At 51.5% G+C, this 13,606-nt stretch overlaps 3 protein-coding genes across 3 annotated transcripts; 1 reads left to right on the forward strand and 2 right to left on the reverse strand.

The window, feature by feature from the left end:
* Nucleotides 1–2,939: 2,939 nt before the first annotated feature.
* On the reverse strand, nucleotides 2,940–4,421 carry B0H18DRAFT_959874 (uncharacterized protein; the record flags this gene model as incomplete). Its single annotated transcript, XM_048042869.1, has 4 exons — nucleotides 2,940–3,273; nucleotides 3,318–3,503; nucleotides 3,709–3,766; nucleotides 3,920–4,421. 4 exons carry the CDS (start codon nucleotides 4,419–4,421, stop codon nucleotides 2,940–2,942), a joined length of 1,080 nt encoding a protein of 359 aa, XP_047886539.1.
* Nucleotides 4,422–9,879: 5,458 nt separating this feature from the next.
* On the reverse strand, nucleotides 9,880–10,332 carry B0H18DRAFT_887126 (uncharacterized protein; the record flags this gene model as incomplete). Its single annotated transcript, XM_048041156.1, has 1 exon — nucleotides 9,880–10,332. A coding segment is annotated over one exon (453 nt), but the record flags the coding sequence as incomplete, so codon positions are not given.
* On the forward strand, nucleotides 10,290–11,398 carry B0H18DRAFT_1045710 (uncharacterized protein). The gene is made up of 3 exons (XM_048030758.1): nucleotides 10,290–10,465; nucleotides 10,526–10,950; nucleotides 11,026–11,398. The coding sequence occupies exons 1-3, from the start codon at nucleotides 10,325–10,327 to the stop codon at nucleotides 11,075–11,077; spliced, it is 618 nt and encodes a 205-aa protein (XP_047886541.1). The 5' UTR covers nucleotides 10,290–10,324; the 3' UTR covers nucleotides 11,078–11,398.
* Nucleotides 11,399–13,606: the final 2,208 nt, after the last annotated feature.

The raw sequence follows: 13,606 nt of genomic DNA on the forward strand, positions 1-13,606 counted from the left end.
ATGGGTAACATGATTGGCAAGATATGGGGTGTGTTTATTTATCAGTATCATACTGGCCAAGTGAGCTCAAACCAGACTCACAACTGGTCTGCCAATTGGAGGAATGACCCCACAGAGCAGCCAGGGAGATGGATGTGACTAGGGGCTGTTCTCTTTGAACAGTGTCCTGGACAACCTGCAATCCAATGACAGGGCAGCAAAGCAGGATGGTGCATATCTACTGCTACCACTTTGAGAACAACCCCACTGACTGCATGGTCAATCACAGCATTGAAGTTGGAGTTTTCAGTTTTGCAATCCAGGACATACATCAATCAGATGGGAGGCATCTACATGAGGGCAGTAGGCTGTTATGCAAGCAACTTATATATGCAAGAACAATGGAGAGGATAGGTTAAATGGGTCAAAGCAAGGTAACAGGTCAATTAAATGGGTCAAAGCAAGGTAACATGACAAAATCATCCAAAATGTGACAAAGGATCAAAGAACCTGATAAACAGTGACTGTACCTTTATTTCCGGTACATATCACTACTTAGGTGGGGAGACCACAAGATTTGGGGGATAGCAAGGCTGTATATACAAATGCACATCACAACACAGAAGGGATATTGATGCCATGGGCAGAGCCTTTTTGAATTCACCACATCCCAATGGGTCACCCCAATGTAGCAGGATTACTGTGGGTCAACATTGAGCAGAAACTCAGGGTAGACAACCATTTAACTGAAACACAGGCTAGATGTGGCATTGTGCAATGAATATGAATAGTCTGCCACATAGACTAGCCTCAGAGAAGAGGAGCATATTAGGTTGATTTACTAATCATCATCACTGAATACTGCCTTATGTCACAGGTTTCTCACCAACATATGATAAATAGGGCCAGGGGATGAACATGACCAGCCCATGATGTGGACATTTTCATTGAGAGCTTAATGCATTGCTAGTTAGTAAGTGACACAACTGGGACCATGATTTCTTATAAACAGCATGATCATAGCCCTACTACATTGCTGAAATCCTGGATTTAGTAAATTAACTAACAATGCATCTATGCAAAATGTAAAACTGAAACTGCAGGTCTAGTGTTCATCTCAAAAGGCCCTTGACACAGTATCCGTATTGATTCTTCTTATGCTATCAGGAGTGGCCATGTCACAGATGCCTAGCAAAAGATCAAAGTAAACAGTATCACTGGCTGTCCAACATGAACAATTACATGGTAAGATTCAGTCTGGTCATATTTTGTATTTCAGCTCATAGATACATGGCACTGGAGTAGCTATCATTGTGAGTTAGAAAGATGAGGTCAGCATGATGGCACCCACACTGTAATGCACTTGTTGTCATCATTGTGACAACTTCAGCAGTCTGTGTATCTTTCATTGGAGCATAACTTAATGATAAATGTCAAACTTTGTCTTCTGGTTGCTGAAAGGGAACTTTACCATACTGTCATTGCAAAGAACTCTGGTGCAAGCTTCAGGATTACCATATAGGCTGTTAAACTGTGGGAGATACACAGCACAGACTACATGACTAGCAGTTACCATTCTCTACTGCTGGATTAGCACTGCAGTAGTCCATGGGTCACATGGGTTCATGGGTCAGATTTTGGCTACCCATACCCATACCCATGCATACCCATACCCATGACCCACATGGGTTATCCATACCCATGCAATGCACTAGAAATGTTACAATTTAGTAAGTAAGCTGCCATGTGTTGTGCATCTTGTATAAATTGCTATATTCATAGGACACTGTCTGTCATGGTGAAGAGCACAGACCTACACTAAGACTTACACATGGAATCATTATTGCCTTTGCTGGGCATTCCAGTAATGCCTACTCTCAATGGTAATGGTCTCTGTTCATAAGTCCCATGAACACAGAAGTGTTCTACCTTCAGACATCCTTGTGATATAATGTTCAGTCTCATTTGCTGGCTGAGACTTTCTTTTTTTGTCTACATGCACATAATATGTTACTATATTTAGATCAGCCACCATATTGCTGTCATAAAACCACACTCTCAATATATTGAGATTCTCTACTGTTTATTTGCCATGGCAGGTACCATTCAGGATTAAATGCCAAATCGGGTACTCCACCAGATATTACTACATGTGTAATAATACCTGCTTCTCAGACCCTTCATGATATATCCAATGCTGTTCACATGGCACACTTGTTCACTCTTGGGTCTATAGTGTTACTTTGCCAATTTCCATATATCATCAAAGAATCCAGCATGAATAGCTGACATTTTATGATGACATGTAAGGGGAAATGTTGCAGCCAGTGAGAGGAATCCAGACTCACTTATTATTGACTAGAGAAATAGAAAAGGACAGTCCTATATTTGCCTAGAAGTCCACTATAGCATGGCCTCTTGCTTGTTGCTTAGTAAGCAATGTAAGTCTGTGCTATTGCCAGAGCATCAATGGCTTTTTTGAGCCGAGTTAGTAGATAAATCACAGCATACACTGTAATATGAATGACAGTAGACATTGCACAAATAGACATCATCAATACATGGTACAATCATTCCCTGACCATCCAAGAGCTGCAATTTCATCACCACATATCTAGTGCATTGCATGGGTATGGATAACCCATGTGGGTCATGGGTATGGGTATGCATGGGTATGGGTATGGGTAGCCAAAATCTGACCCATGAACCCTATGGCGTACCGTTTGACGCTTTATTATCCCAGATCTAATCTTTGTAACACTCTAGATCTAATCTTTGTAACACTATATCTGTTACTTTCGTGCATCGTATATCTAACTGTCGACACTCGTATATCTAAAACTGTCGACACTCGTATATCTAAAACTTTCGTGGCTCGTATATCTAAAACTTTCGCATTGCCACCATATCTAACAAGTCTTTGGTGCCCACCATCGTACTTTAGTACTTATGATACTTGCTCACAACAATATATTGTTCTCGCGCGACACGCTCAACGCGACCGACGACGCGTTATGAGCGTTGTGCGTCACGAGCCCGCGTCGGCGGTGGGCGCTCCGAGTGCTGCTCTCGACCGCCGCCACCTCGTCCTGACCTCGTCTGTGACCGCGATTCGGGCAGCCACACCGACCGCCCGACTGCACTAGGGGCATGCGGCGACCCTGCGAGCAGACAAGACCTCCTCCTCCTTCCCCGCCTGGTCCCCAAGCTCCACGCGGGAGCCCTTCACTCGACTCTCGCATGAAAAGGGATATTGATTTATCACCAGATGCTGGCATGCTCATGTATGAATCCCTGTGGTTAGCACAAATGGATCATACATAAACTCCAGAGCTTACAGCAAGCCTTTATGTATAAAGGCACTGTAATGACTGCAGCGGGCGCCCCGGTCGCTACTACCCGAATGGGCAGCTGCCCTTTGGGGACAGCCCAGGTCATCCGGCGCTGGGATGAGCTCGCGGCGGCGGCCCCTACCCAAAATAGGTCCTATCGCGCGCTCTTCCGCTTTTGGTGCCGCCGCAGGCCTGGATCGGGCAAACACAATCGTGAGTTGTGATCTGCAAGATCTCACGTGTTCTAAGGCTAGGCATGGTGCCGTATATAGCGTGTATGTCGTGCTCCATGACATACGCACTGTGTCGCGCTCCGTGACATACATTTGAGACTCTGTTCTTTACAATGCCATTTATTGATTCAAGTCTTGCTGAAATTGGTGCGAAGGCCAAGCACCAGCCTTCCCAATTTGGTATGTTTGAGGACCCGACAATTTGCCACACGCTGACAAATGCTGCAGTCGTAGTGATCATATGTATTCGTACAAGTATTAATGATACACAGTAAGCTCAGATACCAACAATATCCCTTACGAGCAGCCCCACAAGCCCCGTGCACTTCGTCCCGCGCTTGCGCTCCTTTACGACCTGCTGGCGCACTCAGGAACCTGCAGTGGCCCGCAGCTGAGCGTTCCCGTGGCTTGCGCAAGGAGCGTGCATGGTGGCGAGGGGTGCAGCAGCAGCGGGCCCGTGAAGGAGTAGCAGAGATCGTGCGAACGACTCTGTGTGCATGACAATGAAGGGATGGATGTAGTGGATGGTGGGCGTGGGCGTGGGCGCGGGCGTGTCGCAGCTAGGATGTGGGGTACGCCTAATTCGCCTGTACAAGATTGACTCCATCAAGCCCGTGCGCCCACGCCGATGCAGGCCGTGTCTGACAAGCTCTACGCTGCGCTCGCCAAGCTCGGGCTTGCAGGCGTGGACGACGGCTCTCAGGCTCCCGGGGAACCGGGTGCAGCGCGCGCGCAGCCTCGCACGGAGGTCAACAGTGAACACGCTCATCTTTGCAATGAATCGGAATGTTAGCAGCGGTATTTGGGAAGAGGAAGAGGGGGCGTACGGGCAACAGTCGATGCCGTCAATGATCACGGTATGCGTGACACCGTCCATGTAGTCCGCGGGGCCTCTCCTGGTCGACACACTGTTGTTCGTACTCGGTGACGCACCGTTTGTGCTTGTCGACACGCCGCCGTTCGTACCCACTGACGCGGCCCCATTCATACTTGCTGACTCGCTGTTCGTGCTGGTCAACGCGCCGCTCGTCGTGCTGGTCGACGCACCACTATTCGTATTGGTCCGAGAGTCAGTCTGAGGTGGGTAGTAGATGGTAGAGCTACAGTTAGTAGCACTGAGCCGTGCGGGCGCCCGTAAACCGAACATTTGTCTCTATTTGTTGTCTCACCAAGTTGGGCAAGCCCGATGTGCTCGGCCTATTCCTGGCCAATCACAACGCGTTTAACGGTCCTACTTAGGCCTGCGACATATCTGCGACTCGCGTTCTGGCCGTTTCGCACTAGGTATGCATGTTCTGTATGCTGCAATAGGTATCAGATACATGATTAGTGGCATATATTGAACATATACAACACAGTAGAACACGCAAGCTATTCTCGTGTAGTACAACGGTAAGGTAAGGATGTCTACCTACAATTAGTGTACTGGTCACGTCTCTCATAACAGGTGTTGCGGCGCGTTATATACTGGACTCGTTGAAACACAGTCATTGTAACTGTAATTCATGTTCTTACTACCATTGCAAGGCTTCTTTACCAACGTGCCCTTACAGTTCCTGAGTCATTGAACGTTGAATGCGAACGCGATGGTTGTTAGATCAAGTAATACATGTGCATTCCGGACTGCTCTATTCTAATCCAGCACGGACCCTATCTACTAGCAAGACTCTGACTCCAACTGAGGCCCGTCGGCTGTGTCTGCGTGCAGTGACAGCAGGGCAATCACCATCCGCGCTCGCCATTGATGTGTATTGTGCATGTCCCGGCTCTGCCCACCGCCGTGATCAGCCGCTTTTCGCTCACGCGCCCGCCTTCCGTTCGTCGGCCGTGCTTGCGTGCTGGGCATTCGCCCTGCACGCTCGCGGTCGCCGTGCATATGGCGCTGGTCCGTGCTCTGTGCCCACCTACTTGCCCTCTCATCTGTTTGCTCGTCTACCTGCCGCTTCATCCGCCCGCTCGTCCACCCGCCGCTCGTCCACCTGCCGCGCGTCCGCCCGGCCTCTCGTCCGTCTGCCCTCCTGTTCTTCATTCGCTCGCGTGCCTGTTCGCCCTCCTGTGCCTGCATTTGTCAGCGGCATCTTTGTGCTGAGCATTCGCTTAGCGCGCTCGTGGTGAGCATGTGTTGCCATCTGTGCGTCTGCCCACTCTCCTACCCACCCGCGTGCTGAGCCCGTCGGCTCACCTGTCAATCACCCACTCATCTGTCCAGTCGCCCGTCCAGTCGCCCGTCCAGTTGCCCGTCCACCTGCCCGCTTACCTACTCACCCGCCTATCCTCGTGCCCGCTCCTGTACCGCGCCCGTCGGTTGCGATTGCACGCAGGACCCTAGCCCTGCGCCCTCGCAGTCGATGCGCGTGTTGTGCTGCACGTCGACGTGTCCTGTGCCCATGGTCAGCCCGCTCACTCGCGTGCGTATTCACTCACCTTCGCTTGACGCTAATCCATGCTGACACATCCGCCATCTGTCTTAGGACGCGGCTGCATTCCCGGTGTCGTCGTGCGCGCTGCGGTCCAACTGCGATGGTGATGGTAGAGGTCGCAAAGGCGGCGGGTACCGCTCGCTCGGCTCGTTGCGGGCTTCCGGACTTTACCGAAACTGATGCCACGAAGCGGGCGCAGGGAATCAGAGATCGTACGTGATCTCAGATGCCCTGACCCCAATGCGCGTCCATATGAGGAAGCGCCGCATCACGCGCCAGTGGTGCCGCCCCGCCGCGGACGAAGGGACCGGGCTGCCTCGGCGTGGCTGCTATATCGGGTAATGTCCGACAGTGCTTCGTTCATACATGACGGCGCCTCGCTCATACATGAGCGAGTGGCAGCTCATGTATGAGAACAGCTGCAGGTAAGTACTGGGATTTATGTATGACGACTTCGTGCTCACTACAAGGATTTTATACAAAGATATGCCTATATGGCCTGGATTTATCGTAGGGATAGTGACAAGCCCGTAAGGCTGCTTGTACCATCGTTGGCAATCACAAATGAGGGAGCATTAAAATGGAAGAAGTACAAGTAAAATTGGAGCTGAAGTATGGTTCAGTGTCTGGTGATTCAGCAGGAAAGCGAAACACTCAACAAGATTTGGAAATCAGGGAGAGGACTAGTGATAGAAGATGTCCCGATAGTCGTGCCTAATGCGCTCTGCGACAGACTGGATGATCTGCTCCTCCTTGTTCCACTTTGGGTTATACTTCATCGCCTGCACAACCTGACGATGGCACGAAAAGCACAATCAGTCAGTGATTGACTCGAGAAGGACCTGGTCTGAAATCGGGTTGTCGGGATGCACGAGCTTGGGCCCAAGTGCCTGATGCCATGTCGCCACCCATCTGGCACTGCATCGAGCCGCACTGGCCTCACAAACTATACCTTGAACATAGGTCGGAGGGTCCCAGGCGAGGTGCTTGCGGTGGCGATCAATGCGGCGCCAGAGCATGTTCACCTGATTTGAGATGTTGGCATCCTTGAATAAGTGGAAATGAGGTGTGTCCCACTCGACTGGCCCAAGCAGTAGGACAGCGCGCAGGCCAGGAACAAGCCACTCGTTGACGCGACCGAAAAGAACACAAAAGCCACACAAAAACCCAACCGTGAGGTCGAGCAGTGGTATGCGAGGCCTCTGAGTCTATGAGATGTACGGGGGACTGTACAGTGGTCTAGGTAAGAAGGAGGAGGACGGACAAGACTCCGAACGACGTGGGAGAGCTTCGAAGATGTCGAAGACTGTTCGAAGGCGAGGGCTAAGCCTCGAAGGTAGGAGGGAGGGTTTGACAGACGTGTCGAACGAACGGTGACAAGGAAGGCGAGCGACGGCAGGAGAAGAAGTGTAGAGCCTCTTGGGGCAACTACGAGCTGGCGAACGTACTGGCAAACTGACTGACTGACTGACTGGCTTCGAACGTACTGGCTGACTGGCGAACTTACTGACTTTCGAACGTACTGACTGGCTGATGAACCTCACCGGTGCGAGGTGAGATTGAGAGGGTAAGGGGGTCTCTGAGATTCGAAGGGAACAAGTCCCAGAGTATATACAGGAAAATACGGTCCGAAGACCAAGAGAGCCAAGTGAAATCCAAGAAATGATGAAGGGGAGTGATAAGGAAAACAGCCAATCGGAGAGTGTCACAACGCTCGACCCGGACCTACTAACACATGAGAGAATCCAACTCGGCCTTCCGCAGGTTCCGAATAACGGATGACCGTCCCCGAACAGCGAAGGTCATAACCGGAGCCGGTGACAGTCCTCAAAGATATGAGACAGCCGCAGGAGTTTGCCTGACTTACACAAACATGCCGCACCTCGACCCAACTTCCGAAGTGTATGCTGCCCGCTACTACTGTCTCCTAGAGGTCCTCAAGACCAAGGGACTTGTCGAGCCGCGATACAATGCCAACAGTCCCGGAGAGTGGCTGGCTTGGGCCCACGGAGTCCGTTGGATGATCGTACGTGCCTCCGAACTTTGACTGTCCTTCGAACCATCGAACCGACCTTCGAACAGCGCTTCTTGTTTGAGTCCCGTAGCCGGGCCATCCTGCTGGCGAACGATACGCTTCCTGCTCCTAGGTCGTTCCCCGAGATCGACGAGTTGATGCGTTACCTTGACGAGGTCTTTCACCGCGATGGCAACCAGGGAGATATCCTAGGTTTGCCCTACCCTACGATCGCCTGGTCCGAGACCTTGGTGCTGCTCGAACAAGTCAACCAGGCCGAGCGTCGTCCTCTCGCGAACCCGCAGTATCAGCGCGAGTTGTTGATCCTTTCCGACTTCCGCCAGCTGCCCGACAACCTCGAGTCCATGGGTCGAGCGATTCACAACATCGCAGTCGACCAGCGCCGCACGCACGGCACCCTCGTCGGATTGCTCGAGAGCCTGCTCGAGCGCGTCAACACTGACCGTGGCTTCGACGCCAGTCCGTCTGTTCGTAGGGGTAGGGGTGGTGGTCATGGGTGTGGAGGTCGAGGACATAGATACGAGAGTTGCCGAGGCCGTCACTAGTTAGTTTGACCTAGCCGTGTACTTGCCCGTAGTCCTACCAATGTAGTGACTCTTCTAAACCGTGTGACTTCGCCGCTAAGGGTTCCGAACATGGACGCTTGAGCTTCGAACATCGGGCGGTTCCCTCGAACGGACGGATAGCGCATCGACCATACGGACTTAGTGTACTGTCATATCGACCGTAAATCGTGTTTTCGGTGGGTAGGTGAGCTAAGGGCTCATCATCATCGACCCCGTACGAGAGGCAACATGCAACCTTTGCGATCGCACTCCAATTGTGGTTGCCAGTGAGAGGGAGGGCATCAAGCTTCTCCACCGCATAGCTCCACGCTCTCGTGATGTCCCACATCGTTGCCAATTTAAGGATCCCGACGAGCTCTGGCACGGAGGGGGTGAACAGGGTTGCCCGCTCTCCCAACTGACTGAGTCGCCCAAAGTTCAGCAGCATAATGAGAAGATCGCACTGCACGACTCACAGTACTGGACCGATCATCCACTCAAGAAGGGCTTCAAATGCAAACATGTCGACATGCGAGAGATACAGTGGGCTCGTCTCCGAGGTCCCTTCAGACCAGTTATCACCAGGAGGTATGTGATACATGTCATTGAAGACAGACGAAAGATTGGCGAACAGGCCGCGATAAAGCCGGTACAGGGTCGTACCAACCTACAATGGGTTATCAATGAATGCAGGACAGTATATGTAAGTATGCTCACACCAATCACCGTGTTTCCATCTTGTAACCAGTATTGCGACGATCATGTCATCGCCCGAACTGCACCACTGATGAGCCTGGCTCCCTAAGTCGCTCAATCGTAACCATCAACTCAACCCAGTCAGCAACAGCAGCACTCACATCGGGATTGGCAGGTATCATAGCATTAGACCCTGTGCCATGACCTGCTAGTGACGATCCTCCCAACCCCTCGCCGACCTGCTGAGTCGCTCCAGCCTGACGCCCACCATAGGGGATCAGCACTCCAGAACCCCATTGGGCATGCTCAAATGGTGTCTGCGAAGTCATGCAGAGTGCAGCAGCAGTGAGGACAGCAGACGAGAGCAGCAGGTGAGGGCAAAGAAGTGAGAGCAAGTAAGCGAGCCTCGCTGCGCGGAGCGAAGGCAGCAGCCGGGATTCCTGCCACACCACACGAGCCACACCCAGCCATTGACTCTGGCTACTGCAGCAGGGCTGATACTGCAGTAAACGACATAACCTACATACATAGTATACCTACCTAAGCTCACTACATCTATCGGCTTCGCACTCCCTGCCTACCCGTGCACCACTTGCACACCCTCTTCAAACTCGTACTCCCCGCCACTCGTACTCCCCCTTACTCGCATTCTCTCACCTCCTTACCTGCACCCCACTCGAAGGGAAGGCATGGGCTGTCCGTGCCCTTGCTGACCAGCCCGAAGCCAAAATCGACCCTCGAGCTCTCATTGTACTCCTGCACCGCAAAGCCAGCCGCGCTGAACCACCGGCTGGGATCCCGCACGTTCGCGTCCTTCCAGATGAGCGCGTCGAGCTGGCTGAGTGCAGGTGACGCGAGGGCGGTGTGGCTCTTGGGAACAACGTACACGTTGTCCTCCAGCAGTGCGGCGAGCGAAGGAGGCGCGGGCAGGCCGCTCCGCACGTAACGCCTGATGCTGCGGATGGGCGAGTGCATGCGGAGCGGTTCCTGGAGGGTGGCATTGAGAATAGGCAGCGACCTCATGTCCTCGTATGCCATCTCGCGGAAGCGGTTATTGTACGACGACTGACCGGGTTCAGTGTCAATGACTTCCAGTCTGAATTGCACCTCCACGATGCGTGAATTGTCGTCGAGTAGCCGCCAAGTCACATCGCGGAAGGCATGCCAGCTAGCCGGAGCAAGCAACCGCGATATCCATGTTCCTATGAGGTCCTCCTGGTCCGTTCTGAAGCGAACGATGATCAGCACATTATCATTCCACCTATGAAGTTATGCACACACGTACCCGATAACGTCCCACCACTCGACCACTCGAGGCAGACTCGCAATAGCGAGCAGTACCTGGGCATACCAGTGGTGTCCGCGCCAATCTGGGTGCTCGTCCCGCGCCTTACCGATGTTCTCTTGGTATTCCCGTGGGAGGGGAGACTGGGAGGGAGACGTGGAATGCGAACTTGCACTGGAGCGAGGCGTGCGGACGGGAATATGCATCGTGCAGGATAATCGTCGGTTCGCTAGGGTTTGCGCACTCCAATCCCGCGCACTCTCGCTTGCGCGGACTGACCACCTCGGGTGGAGGCGTCGGACTGGTGATGGAACCCAGCGCAGGACTGGAGGCGCCAGTACTTGGACGCGACATCGGTCACGGACCGACCCCGGGGAAGAGTCGAATGGCGCCGCAGAGAGGCGGGGTTGTGGAAGACGCGGACGCTGTGAGAAGCCCGGGCAACGGTGGCCCGAAGATCAGTGAGTGCTGCGTCGCAGGATCTTTATCGAGACACGCACGTTGTCGGCTGTGATGATCGCCTTCTGGTATGCCTGCTGGGGCCGGCACTAGGAGCGGAGGCGGCGAGGCGGAGAAGTCCTCCGAAGACATACCTGTGGTGGACGAGCCTTCGTGCTCGTTTCCTTTGCTTGACCTGTGCCCTTCCCTCTCCTCTCCTCTCCTCTCTCCTCCTTCGCCTCCCTTTGCGCTCCCGGCTCCGCGTTCTCGTGGTTCTGTGGATTGGCACTGGACTTCACGCGCCTCGTGCGAGCTTGGGGACCAGGCGAGGAAGGAGGAGCGGTCTTGTCCACGCGCAGGGTCGCCGCATGCCCCTAGTGCAGTCGGGCGGTCGGTGTGGCTGCCCAAATCGCGGTCAGACGAGGTCAGGACGAGGTGGTGGCGGTCGAGAGCAGCGCTCGGAGCGCACACCGCCGACGCGGGCTCGTGACGCACAACGCTCATCACGCGTCGTCGGTCGCGTTGAGCGTGTCGCGCGAGAACAATATATTGTTGTGAGCGAGTATCATAAGTACGATGGTGGGCACCAAAGACTTGTTAGATATGGTGGCAATGCGAAAGTTTTAGATATACGAGCCACGAAAGTTTTAGATATCGCGAGTCACGAAAGTTTTAGATATAGAGGGTTACAAAGATTAGATATAGGTTACAAAGATTAGATCTAGAGTGTTACAAAGATTAGATCTGGGATAATAAAGCGTCAAACGGTACACCATAGAACCCATGTGACCCATGGACTACTGCAGTGCTAATCCAGCAGTAGAGAATGGTAACTGCTAGTCATGTAGTCTGTGCTGTGTATCTCCCACAGTTTAACAGCCTATATGGTAATCCTGAAGCTTGCACCAGAGTTCTTTGCAATGACAGTATGGTAAAGTTCCCTTTCAGCAACCAGAAGACAAAGTTTGACATTTATCATTAAGTTATGCTCCAATGAAAGATACACAGACTGCTGAAGTTGTCACAATGATGACAACAAGTGCATTACAGTGTGGGTGCCATCATGCTGACCTCATCTTTCTAACTCACAATGATAGCTACTCCAGTGCCATGTATCTATGAGCTGAAATACAAAATATGACCAGACTGAATCTTACCATGTAATTGTTCATGTTGGACAGCCAGTGATACTGTTTACTTTGATCTTTTGCTAGGCATCTGTGACATGGCCACTCCTGATAGCATAAGAAGAATCAATACGGATACTGTGTCAAGGGCCTTTTGAGATGAACACTAGACCTGCAGTTTCAGTTTTACATTTTGCATAGATGCATTGTTAGTTAATTTACTAAATCCAGGATTTCAGCAATGTAGTAGGGCTATGATCATGCTGTTTATAAGAAATCATGGTCCCAGTTGTGTCACTTACTAACTAGCAATGCATTAAGCTCTCAATGAAAATGTCCACATCATGGGCTGGTCATGTTCATCCCCTGGCCCTATTTATCATATGTTGGTGAGAAACCTGTGACATAAGGCAGTATTCAGTGATGATGATTAGTAAATCAACCTAATATGCTCCTCTTCTCTGAGGCTAGTCTATGTGGCAGACTATTCATATTCATTGCACAATGCCACATCTAGCCTGTGTTTCAGTTAAATGGTTGTCTACCCTGAGTTTCTGCTCAATGTTGACCCACAGTAATCCTGCTACATTGGGGTGACCCATTGGGATGTGGTGAATTCAAAAAGGCTCTGCCCATGGCATCAATATCCCTTCTGTGTTGTGATGTGCATTTGTATATACAGCCTTGCTATCCCCCAAATCTTGTGGTCTCCCCACCTAAGTAGTGATATGTACCGGAAATAAAGGTACAGTCACTGTTTATCAGGTTCTTTGATCCTTTGTCACATTTTGGATGATTTTGTCATGTTACCTTGCTTTGACCCATTTAATTGACCTGTTACCTTGCTTTGACCCATTTAACCTATCCTCTCCATTGTTCTTGCATATATAAGTTGCTTGCATAACAGCCTACTGCCCTCATGTAGATGCCTCCCATCTGATTGATGTATGTCCTGGATTGCAAAACTGAAAACTCCAACTTCAATGCTGTGATTGACCATGCAGTCAGTGGGGTTGTTCTCAAAGTGGTAGCAGTAGATATGCACCATCCTGCTTTGCTGCCCTGTCATTGGATTGCAGGTTGTCCAGGACACTGTTCAAAGAGAACAGCCCCTAGTCACATCCATCTCCCTGGCTGCTCTGTGGGGTCATTCCTCCAATTGGCAGACCAGTTGTGAGTCTGGTTTGAGCTCACTTGGCCAGTATGATACTGATAAATAAACACACCCCATATCTTGCCAATCATGTTACCCATCATGCAAAATGATGAGTACCATGAACTGCACATAGATCTACCCATGATGGTACCCATACCCAAGGGTACCCATGATACCCATGCAAAACCCATACCCATGCCATGGGTATGCAACCCATGTGGGTATGGGTATGGGTATGCCCTCAGACACCCATGGGTACACCCACACTATGCACTAAACATTTCTCATGTATATAAACCAATGGGATTGTACTGCCAGACATGGCCCTCTCCCCAGCAAGTGGTAAAAGTGTAGGAGGGG

The sequence above is a fragment of the Fomitopsis serialis genome, assembly GCF_022376445.1.
Source record: "Fomitopsis serialis strain Sig1Antser10 chromosome Unknown B0H18scaffold_161, whole genome shotgun sequence".
NCBI lineage: Eukaryota > Fungi > Basidiomycota > Agaricomycetes > Polyporales > Fomitopsidaceae > Fomitopsis > Fomitopsis serialis.

Excerpts from the sequence above, each read along its gene's own strand:
- B0H18DRAFT_1045710 (XM_048030758.1), top strand. The coding sequence starts at position 10,325 with ATGACTTCCAGTCTGAATTGCACCTCCACGATGCGTGAATTGTCGTCG. Across the intron at positions 10,466-10,525 it reads TGAGGTCCTCCTGGTCCGTT|CCGATAACGTCCCACCACTC; the intron begins CTGAAGCGAACG and ends GCACACACGTAC. Across the intron at positions 10,951-11,025 it reads GGTTGTGGAAGACGCGGACG|GTTGTCGGCTGTGATGATCG; the intron begins CTGTGAGAAGCC and ends CGAGACACGCAC.